Raw genomic sequence first — 14,438 nt, 5'->3', positions numbered from 1 at the left:
ACGGTTTTTAAGGAGGGTTAGACAAGAAACAAACCAAAAGCAACTAAAGCACTACCACTTTTACAGTCGAGCCTCTTCTTTCCCTCCTCCCGCCCACACGCTTTCTGCTCTCCTGTCACCTTTCGCAGACTTTATGGAGGTAAAAGGCTGATGGCTATCTTGCATTTGACTTACAAGGAATGCTGTACTCCGGTAAATTGGCTCCAGATTCTGGAAAGTGTTCACACTCAAGGATGTACATTTTAATTTAAAAGTATACACACACGTACAAAATGATGTCAAAATGAAGAGGTTTTCAAAAGTGTAATTTTAAAAGGAGATCCTGGGAACTAAGCAGTTACAAGTACGGAAACAACACCTGTATCTCACTTCTTTTCCACACAGCAAGAGAATTTCATTAAAGATTTGCTCGATCTTTCACAAAAGATATACACCTTCAGAACAAATACCACGTTCAACAATGGCATCTGATATGAGAGAAATCTTTATTGTTTCAGAGCATCTCCTTATTCCCCTCTCTCATTTTAAATTTTAATTCTTAGTTTTATAAAAAGAGACCAAAAAAATGACATAATCCAAGCTCAAAATTAGAAGTTTCGGTATATTTTTTCCCTTTTTTTAAAAAAAATATAATAACACTACCTACTTTTACTGGATGCATCTGCAAAGATAATCAGCTTCAGGAAAACTGAATACTTTATTTTGTTCACTATGCAGGCAACAGTAAGAGCAAAGCTGCCAGCTAGTTCTCATCCATGTAGTATAGTTTGCCCAGACTACCCTCACCTCAAATAAGCAATTTTTTATTAAGAATTCGAGACTAAACCCTAACAAATACACAGCATATGGTAGGCTTACAACAGGCCAAAAATAACCTAAAAGTACAGTTCAGAAAAAAATGATAGGCTTCTCTGAAAACCTCCCCCCCATCGAACAAGACTTTTAACTCAGTTTGAAAAGCAGCAAGCACAGCGACGGAACAAACCTTTAAGCCCAGTCCATTTTCTTCTCTGCTAGTACAGACATAGCCAACGATGAACAAAGTATTCATACAGGTACTTATTACCTTGCGCATACATCATATTTAGATGCTAATTGTGCAAATAATTCTTTATAGGCAAAAATCTAGACCTACAGAATTTATTTTAATAATTATGAAATTCGTACTTGGGTAGAAAATTGGCAAAGCTTGAATAAAAACAGCTTCAAACAGTAATTTACAAATTATTGCATCTTTCTGCTCAGTTGTTTAAAAAAAAAAAGATTACTTCTTTCTGCAGAAATGAAGAACTAACAAAAACTTCTGCATTTTGTTTTTAAATGAAAGACGTAAGAGGGAACTCAGGAAAATATCCACTTTCCCGTGTACTTTTTTTTTAAAATCCAAGATGTATCAAAAGTACATAGCAGTTTAAATATACCATTCGCTGTTGATTACCAGAGCACCATAAGTACACCATCATTTTTAAATAAATATATAGAGGTATGATAGATTTTGAAATGTAACTAGAAACTAATGCCCAGAGTGACACTATAATTTGGGAATCTAGTTTCAAGTAAGTAATCTTCAAAATATACATTTTAACCTGCCAGACACTCAGCTTCTCATACAACAGTTAACTAGTCAGGTGAAATCACTTCTACAGATGCCAAGAATTTCTCTGCTGTAAGCAGACCTAAGCAGCTGGACCTGCAACCCACACTTTAGTTGTTCTAACTTACCTCCACCTTCCTGGGAAACATAATCGCTTCAGAAAGCCCTTGTACCTGTTTTTACTCAAATTTTTCTACAATTCTTTGGGGGAGGAAAAATGTGTGCTTTTTTCCTTTTTTTTTTTTTTTTTTTTCCTCTTTTCTCTGAAATCAAGTTTCGTTTCAAAACGATACTTCAACAGTTTCTAAATTCTTGCACCATTCACAGGGGAGCTGATGCACAAACTACTGATCCCAGGGCAGGTCGGGCACCCTAGAGACCTCCCGCTGGAAAGGCTGAAGACTTCTTGCTCACAGTAACCCATCTAAGTAACACTATAGGTCTGCATTTTTGTTTTTCTGTCGTGATGCAATTATCAATGGAAAATTCTTGATCAAAAATACTAATTCTTCCCACACAACAATTACGATCACACTGATTTGTAACCATTTTGTAAACTGAAATAGTCTCCAGGACTTTTCAGTCTATCAAAGAGCTTAAGACACTCTCTGAAAAGGTCATTTGAAAAAACTTGAACATTTTATGTCTCTTCTCAACTGTTCCGTATTTATATTTTAGGAGAAAATAAGTATTAGAATTAAATACAGTAATCTACAAATTATTGCATCTTTCCGCTCTGTTTGTTTTTCAGAAAGTTTTAATTAAGTACTCTACTAGTTGTACTATCTATGAAATAATTTAAAGTAATATAACTTCACTATCACTTCTTGAAATGAGTGCCACAGGGGTGACAAGAGCAGATTTCCAAAACATCTCAGTAAGAACTTTGGACAAGAATTCTTCCTTCTGTGTTTCCTACACAGCCTGCTTAGTCCTAAAGGTCATTAATATCTATGACTATCTCTTTGTCCCTTCCACCCTCCCCTATCTGGAATACTAACAGGTTTTTTAACACAGTAAAATTTCTTTTTCTGCTTTGGCTTCTGGGGCACCTAGCTGATTAACAACAGCACAAACCGTTTCAGAACATTTTTATCTGAACTCTTTCCCCTGATAGATTTAGCTTGTAAGTCAAAGGCTACAGGGGAATTTAAACATAACGTCATGAAGATTGAGCATGAATTCTGAGGGACTCGAACTCCATGAGAATGGCTCCAAGTTACTTATCTGCTTAGAAGCTCAGCTTTCTCTTCTATCATCAGTACAGCAATGAGCTTAACGGTAAGATCATCTCCTTGCATAGCAGCCTAACAAATAGCTGAGGAATCATCACTGCTAAAACCACATGGGAAAGACGACTAAAATACATTGGCTATTCTGAAGCGGTTAGTAAACTCCTATACAAAGCTGAAAATTAGACTGGGTGAAGCGTAAGATAAAACCAGAGGGGCCTGTGCCAAAAAAACACCTACTGTTTCTAAGCCAGAATTTGAAATATTGCTATATTGAAGTACAATACTGGGTTTGGATAAGTCCTTCATTGTAAAAACTGTCTAGTATGACCAACCAGAGCATTTGGAAAACTGGTCAAGAGTAGAACACATCTGCTACAGAAATAAAAACATAGGATCTAATAACAAGGTTGCTTGAACTGTGACAAAGGAATTCCAGAAAGCATGGTCTCATCACTTTGAAGACCAATTTGGAAGGGGAGGGGGGCTCTACAGGTTCTTTTAAATCCTAAAAGTACTCAGAAGGGCATAAAAATATTATGTGGTATTTCAAATATCGAAACAGGTGGTCCCTTAGCAACACTTGACACTATACAATTTGCTGTACGCTTGAAATCAAGAACGGAACTGGAAGAGATGGAGAGGCATCCCTATTTGCTTAAAGCACTGCCATTCCTCTAGCAATAAGTATCTGCGCAGAACAACTGCAAGAACTTTACCTACCATAAAAGACAAAGTTTGATTTATTTCTGACACTTGACTGCTTTTCATTTTACCTTGCTGCATTACCCCACAAGAGTCAGAAGGCACTGCATGTCACAAAGTGGATTTTTTCCTATTGCTAAGTTCCCTAAGTTTTTCGCTCACTGGAGTGCATTCCAAACAGAGGGGCCAAAGCCTGTCTAAGCAGCTTAACGGAAAAACAAAGAATGTGTGAAAATTATTTACCGTAACTCATCTTTCTTCTCGTGAACCACACTATTAATTTCTGCACTACCACTGAATTAAAATGCAAATATGGTAAAAGAAACCTATTTGATCTATTTTGCTACTATTTGCACAGGTAAGCAATGGAACAAGATGCTATTCATTTCTTCCAATGCCAGGATGAAAACTCCATGTTTTTTTTAATTACCATTGTTGCAAAAAGAAGGAAAATCTTCAGCAGAAGGGATGGCTGTTCTACAACCAGTAATCTGACTAGGAAAGCTAGAAGGACTAGAAATCTTTAAGGATTATTCCCTAGAAGGACGCTCAGAAAGAACCTAATCCTGTGAATACAACTAAAATGAATTTTAAAGTTGAAAGAAAAACTAAATCAGATCCTGAAATCACTCTGAAGAACAGTCATAATTTACAGTACACAGCGAACAGACAAAATCCACTTTGGGGAAAAGCATTATCAGCCATATATAACTCCCACTGACAACTGACTCATGTCTTACTCCACAAACTTACAGTGCCTGTGAATTTCCACCAGGAAAATAGGTGTGGTTTGTAAATTAGCTGCTATTGGCTAAAGTAGCTATATTTTTAACAGGGAGAGATGTATTATTAAAGTGTTAATTGAATATAAAAATTCTTTATTACCCTACCATTTAAATTTTACTTCATTTTTTAAATTACATTCCTTTCTGTAAGTGAACTGTCAAACAAACTAATGCATACAGTGTCTCATTTAAAGTTGCATAGAGCATTAGGAGTGAAAAATTCACGTGCTCGAAATTTCAGAAATACCAGATCAGTGGCGTGGCAACTGTAATAAAATCTGAGCGTTGTACCGGCTTTTAATTGCATGGCCTATACTATTAATGGTATATCTCTCATCTTACCAAGCAGTAAAACAGAAGTTCTGTGGACCTGAACGAAGTTTGGAGATGACAAATGTTTTCACAAAATGAGCTGCATGCACTTATTCTGAATGACAGTTTTATGGAACATGCATAAATAGCACATGATGAATTGGCATTACTTTTTTTAAATGAGCTTTCCTTCATCTATCATCTAATTTCAACATAAACTGTGAATAGGATTATCACACATTTGGAATGATTTTTGTAATTTTTATGGATCTTGACAAACAGACTTAACAGAATGGAGGAAGAATGATAGTTTAAGATAACTATAACTCGTAAGGAAATTAAAAAAAAAGGGGGGGGAGGAAATTGTTGACAAAGCGTCTCAAATGCTTTACTTAGCATGGTCTCACTCAGTTCCTGATTCTGCTTCTTTAAAATAATACAATAATGCCGAGTACGATTCAGTATGAACTTTTTGGCTCGACTTCCTCTACATTTCTTCTCACTGCATTTACATGATATTTGGTTCAAATAGTTCAGGTTCACTTGTCCTATTTTGTTACTGGACAACATACAGACATTTCAAAGGAGGGGAAAAATCAGCATATCATACATGAGAAGATGTATGCTTCTGATAATACTGATAACACTCATATGCCCTTCCTCATTGTAACAAAATTGTAAATGGACTGCTAAACCCAGAAAATGCTTATGATGAAGTGAGGAAAGCAGCACTACAACCAAAAGAAAGAGAGGAAAACAGGGAGAAGAGTACATTAAAACAATATGCCCAGACTCAAACATAAGCTTGTGGATGAATTTGGAGCTCAAAGGCAGATTTCCCATCTGGTTTTGCTTCTTTGGGTTTTGTGGCCTTTTTTGTTTTGTTTTGGGGAGGGGGAGGTTGCTTGTTTATACATATGTTCTTCAGCACCTTTATAAATACCGCTGGTTTGGAGGGCAGGACTAATGCTGGGGAGCAAGAATCTAAGTGTGCTTAACAGAGATGAAATTCTAGGCTTCATATCATGATAACTTTAATAAAACTTATATGGTGTTCCCATCCATGTATTTCAAAGCTTTTCACACAATGTGTTTAACATTATAAACATATGGAGGAACGAGATCTAATAAAGAGGACAAAGGAAGCAAGGATGGACCTGGCCAGAAAAAGGCCTGTTGTAGCAGCTGACGAGACCAGAATACTCCGGGACAATTATAAAGCAGGAAATACAGGTCATTTTCTTCAAAATAAGAGCTTGTACTTCCATCTGTTACCTCAGATGTAATATATAATCCACCTCAAATGGATTATAGAGGAATAAGAAAGTTTAGACTCAAATCATCAGGATACTTATCTAACTCTGTTGGGTGAGCTCTGACCATAACAAGTATGAGGTTAACGTGTTTCTAAAACTGCACTTTAATCAAAAAGATGGACAGTGAGCTAGGAAGTTTTGTCACATACCGTTTCGTCCTATCAATTTCTATGCAGGAAAAACACTTTTTTAATACCTTCCATTGCTACTGCTATTATTACCCTTAATAAAAATCATCATTTGCCTACAACTACCAAAGACTTAAGTATTTTTGAGATCAAGGTGTCGTTCTTAAGTATCTGCCTCATTCTGAAGCAAATATGAAGCCTCTGTTTTTTAAAGCATATATATTTTTACACTACATATTGCATACAGTGAAAACATGTAAAAGAATAAAAACCTGCCCATAACCAAATATTGAAGTTTCATTTCTCCTTTGCCCTCAAAAAAGGAAAATGAAGCCAAAAAAAGAACTAGAACAATAAAAAATGATAAAATTTCTAAGTTATGAGTATCAGATTGTTTGTTTGCTATTGTTTTCAACCAAATATATAGAGACCTCAAGGGAAACTCCAAAGCAAGACAGACTTCAGTAAATACAGTATTCTGCAATATCACTCCACACACAGATTTACTGAAAACAGAAAGCCTCTCACAGCCCAAACTGTATATACATTTAGAACAGAGGAAGAACAAACCAGCCAATTTCAATTCGAAAAAAGCACACCAGGACATGAAATCATCATCTGGCTACAAAGGAGTCCAGATTCAGAATATCCTCTTATGTGTTTAAACTAATATCTCCATATATACGTTTTGTTGTGTTTTTTTTTTAATTAATTGAGCTAAATTGAAAAAGAAAAAAAGATTGAGGGATAGTAAGCACAGCTAACGTGCCTGAGTACTGATTTTGTTTTCTCTAAGTAAAAAAAAAAACATACAGACTATATATAGTCTGCATATACTATCTCTTAATTTAGCTAAGCCTGTCACTCAGTTTCCACAGCACCTATTTTCATGCAACTTATTATTCCCCCCACAGCCCCAAAAGCTGCATTCATCTCATATGTAGGTCAATACACATGCCAATCTAGTATAGCCACCTACAATGCATTGGTATCGATCTGTGGAACAAAACTTACTCTTCCAACCGTTACACTCTTAATTTTTACCTTTTTCCTAATGTGACTTTCCAGATACTTGAAATGTTACTCTGTTCTTGAAAAGCATACTCAGAATTAAGGCTAAAATAACAAAGATGCCTTTCGAGAGAATAAAATAATTCCAATGAATGCCTACCTGAACCCACTGGAGATGAGCCAACACTAAGACTTTGTAAACTTCCATTCCTGAGCAAAGTTGGAGATTTTTGAAGACCAGAGCTCGTCACACTTCCTGCAGCAGAAGCCACAGACGAAGTTGGGGAAGCAGAAGAAACTGAAAGATGGGAAATACTTTCTTGACTTTTATTTCCTTTGGGTCTACCAGGCCCGTGTTTACTTTGCTTATTTCCTTTCCGTTTCTTCTCTGTTACAGGTTCTTCTTCTATTCCAGAAGTTTGAGCTCGTTTGTATGCTGTAGAAGTAAGGCTTGAATTACCTATGTCTCCAGGTGAGCTGTCAAAGTTTTTAGATTGGGAAACAGCTGATGATGAAGGGAGACCAATTAAGGAAGTGAAACAATTGACAGCCCCCTCTTGACTCCCAGTCTCTCCTTTATGTACATCTTTGGTTGACGAAGTCTGTTGAGAATGAGTGAAACTATCATTTCGCAGATCTGTTTCTGTAAAACTCAAAAAATCCTGGGGAGACTGAACTGAACTTCCAGAAGATGACTTTATGCTGCTAGGAGTGCCCAAAAAGCTTCCTAAAGAAAAAGAAAAAAGTACAAAAATTATTTTTTTTTTCTGTTGCTGATGAAAACTAGCAGAAAAGATTAATATCTTAGAATACAAAACTCTCAAGTACAAGGACTTCATGGAAAGCATCACCAAGAGCTAAAGAATCTGTTCTTAAAATGACTCGCTGTTTCTACTGTTGATCTCCCCTCTGCTGGGGATCTGAATCTCAGATTTTCATCATTAAGTTTGAGGGCACAAACCAGGTAAAAGTGAATAAAAGGAGAATAACAACTTTTTTTTTTTTTAAAAAAAACACACCTTTGATATCCCTCGTTTTGAAACCATAACAAACATTTAGTATAAGTCACAGCAAGATTTTTCTTTTAAACACTTTCAAATAAAGAGAAGGCAGCTGATAAAACGTGCTGTGATCACATCTACGCTGTGCCTGCAATCTTCCTTGCCATTCTACCTAAATAAGGGGTCTGACACAGGTCAGGGGAACAGCAATTGCACTTAATTTACCCTGGCTGAGGAGGTGTTCCACAGAGGAGGTATTTTTCAAAAGGACAGGAAAGGAAGTGGAGCAAAGTGTATAAAATTGGCATTTTAAGACTTCTTTACATTGTCAGAGAATCATACAGATCTTTTGTGTAATGGAATTGCATTGCTTCTGTAATATTTGGAGTGCAGTCATTTCAACACTGTATTAGCACATGCAAGGCAGAAAATGAAGCAACTTAGGAAATACAAACACCAATTTATTTTCACTGACATTCAGTAATTTTCTAGGGGTGAGTGTATGTGGGTACTGTTTTCCAAAATTTTAACTGGTGACTGCTATCCCACCAAGAGAATACTCCCAAATATGACATTAGATATTGAAAAAAGTCCTTTAGAAATTAGTATTTTATCATTTTATCAATTAAAAATTACTTATAATTTCATTTAAAAATACAATTTATATCACTACTTTAATTTAAAAATCATTAAAGGTGTTGTTCTGTATTTTAAGTAACATATCAAATTAATTTAACGCAGCTTTAAAGAAATTTCATGCACATAATAAAGATCTATTTTGCCACCTGCAGCGGGCAAGATTTTTCTTTAGATGTGAAATTCTAGAAGACAATTTTAGAAGTTTTGAAAATTTAAACAAAAAACATTTTGGTATTTCAAATAAAAAAAATAAATACTGAAAAATAGACAAATTTGGAAGTGCTCGTTGCATAACAGTAAAAATTAAAACTCATTGAGCAACATCTCTAACTTTGAAGAAAGTGGTATATTTTAGATCTATCTTGAAAAATTATTTAGCAGTCATCACATCCTATACATTACCAGTTTTGTTCTAATATGGACTAATTAAAACACATCTGTATTATTCCCTTAAAGAGCTAAGACAGACCCCTCTACTCAATTTCATATGCTGAATGTTACCCCAGACCAACTTTTCAGCAGATAAGAAACTTCTGGTTTTTAGCAGTTAAAGAAAATACCCTAACAACCTAAACAAAAGTATCACCTTTGCCCTTTGAAGATGCACGACCTTCTTTTTCATGTTGTGACAATAAACACTTTTTCCTGAAAAAAGTTATGCTTTCCCAAGTGAAACAACATTCTCATTATTGAGGATAAAGGATGAGCTACTTCTCAATATGTAATCTGTTTTAAATATGTAAGATTTCTGTCTAACTCACGTCAAAGCAAAAGAAGTATTGCTGTGGAACGATTAATACCTTGCTGAAAAGGGCTAGCTGCAGTCACAGTTGTTCCTGGATTTCTTCCAGCACCAGGCTTTCTTCCCCTCTGACCTGAGCTGTGACCTGCAGATTTCTTCCCTTTGCTCTCTGACCCTCTAGCCTCTGAAGAATCTTTTCCACTTGAAACGTGCGTAGAAACTTCCTGGAAATTTGCATTTGTAAATCGAGCTGTGGTATCTTCCAACCGCTTCAAGGAGCCTGACATGGAGTTGTTGCTAGTGCTTGTGTATGTCTAGCGTTGTGATAAGAAAAGAATTCAAGAAAAGAAAATGTAAGGTCACCTGTAACAACCAATATACACAACTAGAATGCTACAGGTGCTGTAGTTTCCACTAAATTAAAAGAGAATTAAGAATTAAATCAGGAATTAAAATAGTTTATTTTATACAAAGAATAGTCAGTTACTAATTATTTAGCTCAGTGACAATACCGTCAGATCATTTATTACCAATTAGAGCAATCTGCGGAAGCCTACTTGATGACTTATCTACCACAGCTAACACAAAGCTATTAGTTTTACTATACAAGACATCAGTAATCAGTAATGACACTTTAGTAACACAAGACAAAATCAGAGAAACAGTTCTATTATCTTGCTAGTATATTCAATTTTACTCATCTAATAATCCTATTTATGTCAGAAGAACTACTCATGGTACACCAAGTTCAGAACGTGCACACATTTTTCTATGCCAAGGGCTGGAAAAAGTTGCATGGTATCAAACTTATTTTTACCATTTGAGGAAGAGAACCTTTGACTTGCCATTGTCATAAGGCCAACATTCTTAATCCTCAGATACACATTTGTTTTAGTGCACAATACATACATGCTGCACTTATGTATACATGTCCTGCATATGAGTTTCTCCATGTCTACTCACACAGCTTATTAATGTTTTGGAAAATGTGAAATATATATGTTCTTATACACTTAAAGGGTTAAAAGAAATCACTGTTTCAAATAACAAACTTAATGTTCAGATACTTAGGTAACTAGCAATAGCAGAAGTTACATAAAACTCATTGTTAAGTTTGTCAACACATGATTAAAGTGCATAAAACTTTTGTTGAAAAAATGCACAAATTAACATAAACTTCATTGGAAATTTTTACTGAGATCAATAGATTCATCTTGTATAAATGGTTATTTGAATACAATGTTGTTATTTTTACTGCTTCATGTTAAAAACTAGAAGAAAAAAAATAAGAGACTTTAAAAAGACCTGTATGCAGTGCAATCAAACTGAAAATGTTGTTCGACCTACAGTGGATCTAATGAAGGCTTCAGAACATAAGAATTTGTATTTTAAAACTTTATAGTCTCATCATCAAACCAACATCAACTGTAACAACCCTGGCTCCCCCTTCAATCTTCACTTCCCATTGTCACACCAGCCTTCCCTTGGCTAGTAGCTTCTTTAAAATATGGAAATGGTTTTACCGGAATTCTGCTGGTAGGTCTGTTGTTTTAGTGGTAGTCCGTTGGTTTTTGTTGTTGTTGTTGTTTTAACTTGTTTCATACAAACACTGTAAACCACTTTCCAAACTACAACAGGTAAGTCAACCCAAATTAGTCCAAAGGGAGCACAGCAATATACGAATCTGAGAGATTCAAACTGGTTAGACTTCATGCTTTGTTTTAGAGGTGCCAGTATCTCCATGCAGAATAGGTCAACACTGATGACAAAACTCACTCTTGAAGCACTTGCCCTCCTCTGAAGCCCTCCATCCCTGTTGCACCACACCTATGTGACCTAGTGTATTAAAAAGCCATGCAAAGACAACACTTCCAGACTCTTCATTCACGACTGAAAAGCAGAGCACTCCCTAAATAGAAATAAGTAACACTGAGAGCCCTTCCGACTTGAAGGTCCAAAAGTAACAATGGTCTCCATGTTAACATTAAATCAAGAATTAACAAATGATCTTTCACATTTTCATACTGTTCAGTTAGTGTTATTTTTAATACCCATAGTAAGCCAAACCAGTAAAATGAATCTCACTATATAATAATTTAATGAAAAATACACATCTTTATGAACATGTGGAAAGTATCTGTAAAGTATCCGCTGGCATGAAACAAGCTCTGCATAGCCCAACTAAAACCCAACTTCTTTTTAAGCTAGCAAAGAAGTTATTTTCATTTACCTAACTAAAAGGGAAAAATATAGCACTTCAAAATTGCAAATACAGCCCTACTATGAACTGCAATAAAAATATATTAGGGATTTTCTGAATAACACCGAAGAGGGATTATCAGTTTAAGTCTGTTAAAGCACAATGCTAAGAATAATTTACCTTGCATTGATGTTACTGTATTGGTAACAGTTCTTAATGAATATGGAGCCAATTCTAAGGTAAGTTAAGTTTAGCAGTTAACTTTTTGAACTATTACGAAGTCCACAAGTATGCTCTGTTTTCCTGAAACTGATGTGTCACTTGACCTGTGTTAAGACGCAGTGGTTCAAATTTGGGTCATTTGAACAAAGGGTTTCCAGACACACCACAACCCACCCCCTCCAAGTCAGCTTTTTCTAGGATCTTCGATTTCTCCTCTTACCCAGTTCCTTCCTTTCCTAATCCTCATCTCCTTCCCACTCAGTTCTATATTAACTGCGAAGAGAAATCTACAGAGATATCAACAATCAGTTTGATGTTACCTAGCATCTCTTCTCCATTACTGCAGGGGGATATTTGTGTTTTGTTTTTTGTTTGTTTCATTTTTGTTTTTTGGTAAAAAGGAAATTAAGAGTTTAACTTAGCTCTACAGACTGGCCAGGGCTAGAAAATGACAAGCAGACATCCATTTGCATATGCTGTGCAGAGATTTGACGTGATGATATAAGGCTTTGTTTGCAGTCACTCAGAAGGTAAGAATAATACGATTCAGCTATGAATGCCAATGAAATATTCAAAGACTGCACACCTGAATCCAGACTGGAGAACATGCATGCACATAGCACTTCTGCTTTTGAAAGTTTTGCTCCAGCAGGTATTTCTGTTTCAGCAGGTGCTGTGAAATATTCTGAGTACACATCTAGATTTCAGTGTATCTTGCACACCAATGTGATGCAATAGACATGAAGAAAAATAAAATGGTATCGTTTGGTCAGTAACTTTTTTTCCAGATTGTGCTGTTCACTTTAAGGAGTTAATTAAAACAAAATGCCTTAAAACAGATCCGCTTCTGAGATCAAGGTGCAGCACAAACTTTAGATTATTAAGCTAACTGGTTCATAAAATAATGTACCCACTCCCAATTTTTTTTTCTAAAATGCTACATTCTAAAGGACAAAGACGTAATACAAATGTCACCATGTCACCACAGGAAAACACCACCACCACCAGAAACACTGCTACACCATGGCAAAGTTACATTGGTTTGGGGTTTGTTTTTTTTTTTTGAGGTTGTAAGAGGGTGAGAACTTCTTTGGTTACTTAATAACTGGCTTCGGTCTCTGCAGTCCCCTCGAGCTTCCCCTGCCTTCCCCGCTTCCCCCAGCGCATGCCTTTTAAATGGGACACGCAGCTGGAGGCTTCCCCCTGCGCTGCTCACACTGCAGTCAGTCATTTCCCTTCGCTGCAGTGCAAACATTCCCCCAAAACGGAGATTACTCAGCTCTTGGCCCTGAAGTCCATTCCTCGGTTTATTTGGGAGTGCTTAAATAACCAGCTCATGAATGTTAATCCTGTTCTCAAAGTCAGTATTTGCCACTGCAAGTATCAAGCTAACAGTGTACATCACAGTGCCTTTATTACTCCTCATAAACCGCTTCGCAGTTCTTTTTCCTTAAACTTCACTTTCCTACTGCCAACTTGGTGCAGAGAGCTACTGTCATTTTTGTACCTCACGTGTATCACTGTGCACACTGAACCGAGTCCTGAAAGCAAGTACAGCAAGGATTAAAAACTTCTGGAAAAGTTTTAGTTCTACTGCAAAGGCATAATAATCATTCTGAATATACACAGTACATCCCAACGCTTGAGACGCCTTCAGCCCTAACCCAGATGTGCTCTTGCAGAGAAGGGAGTGACCGCAGCAGGCAGCATCCACAGACGTGCCAGATGGTAGGAGAGTGGTCCAAGCAGAGCAAACAAACAAAAAGCCATGCGCACACACACCCCCACAGCCCACAAACCCCACACTAATGTAGGATAGCAATGTTCAGTCACAGCTAATGGAGATTTCCCTGCTCCTTCCCTTCCCTCCTGTATCCTGCTGCAGCAAAAGCCAGGCACCTCCCTTGGGAACCACGACGGGCTGATACCAGGGTGAGCTGAGGAGGGTTTATCACCGGTATCTCTGCTGTTAAAAATACCGTTTAGTTAGCTGTACTTTCTGCTCACAGGGTCTTTTTAGTATTTTGTCTCTGGCTACAATTTGAAAGCAGGTTATTGCTTTGCATATCAGGGGTGCTTTTGTCTTCTTTCTTTAAAGAAAAAATTCTAAAAAAAAAAAGACAACCATATTTTTCTGGGTAATCTGTCAAACCAGACACATTTTTAAACTTTCAGTACAAGCCCAAGCTCTCAAGGCTCACAACCTGAGAAATAATTTTTTATGAGGATTAACTAAAAGGTTGGTGGCTCTTACACAGATCCCATGATCATAAGGAAACTGAATATTCCCATCCAAGTAACAGAAATGCTAAGTGAAAGCCTAATCTGAATATAGAGAAATATTCCAGAAGTTATTCCAGTCCTTTTAAAAACATTTAGTATTTATGCCCCAAAAGAAAAGTGAAAAAAATCTTAGTATATATTAATCAGAGTAGTTCGTTTCTTATTTCAAAGATTTTCCAATTTGACTGATCCAGACTAGGTGGTGTTTGCAGAGACATTACAGCAATGCACAGAACTGCCTGCTGGAAGACGTACCCATAGCTGAACA

At 36.5% G+C, this 14,438-nt stretch overlaps 1 protein-coding gene across 7 annotated transcripts in view; it reads right to left on the bottom strand.

Annotated features, from left to right (window-relative positions):
• The window catches only part of MLLT10 (MLLT10 histone lysine methyltransferase DOT1L cofactor), a 129,857-nt gene that overhangs the window by 50,879 nt on the left and 64,540 nt on the right, over window positions 1-14,438 (bottom strand). For all 7 annotated transcript variants that reach the window (XM_083825175.1, XM_083825172.1, XM_083825173.1 and 4 more), the window contains 2 exons: window positions 9,524-9,779; window positions 7,244-7,810 (listed from right to left, as the gene is read on the bottom strand). In XM_083825175.1, coding sequence (XP_083681301.1) covers window positions 7,244-7,810; window positions 9,524-9,779 — 823 coding nt within the window. The remainder of the gene's footprint in view (window positions 1-7,243; window positions 7,811-9,523; window positions 9,780-14,438) is intronic.

Source organism: Anser anser, assembly GCF_964211835.1.
Source record: "Anser anser genome assembly, chromosome: 2".
Lineage (NCBI taxonomy): Eukaryota > Metazoa > Chordata > Aves > Anseriformes > Anatidae > Anser > Anser anser.
The sequence above is the reverse complement of the archived record's forward strand: the minus strand, read 5'-3'. Positions and strand labels throughout refer to the sequence as shown.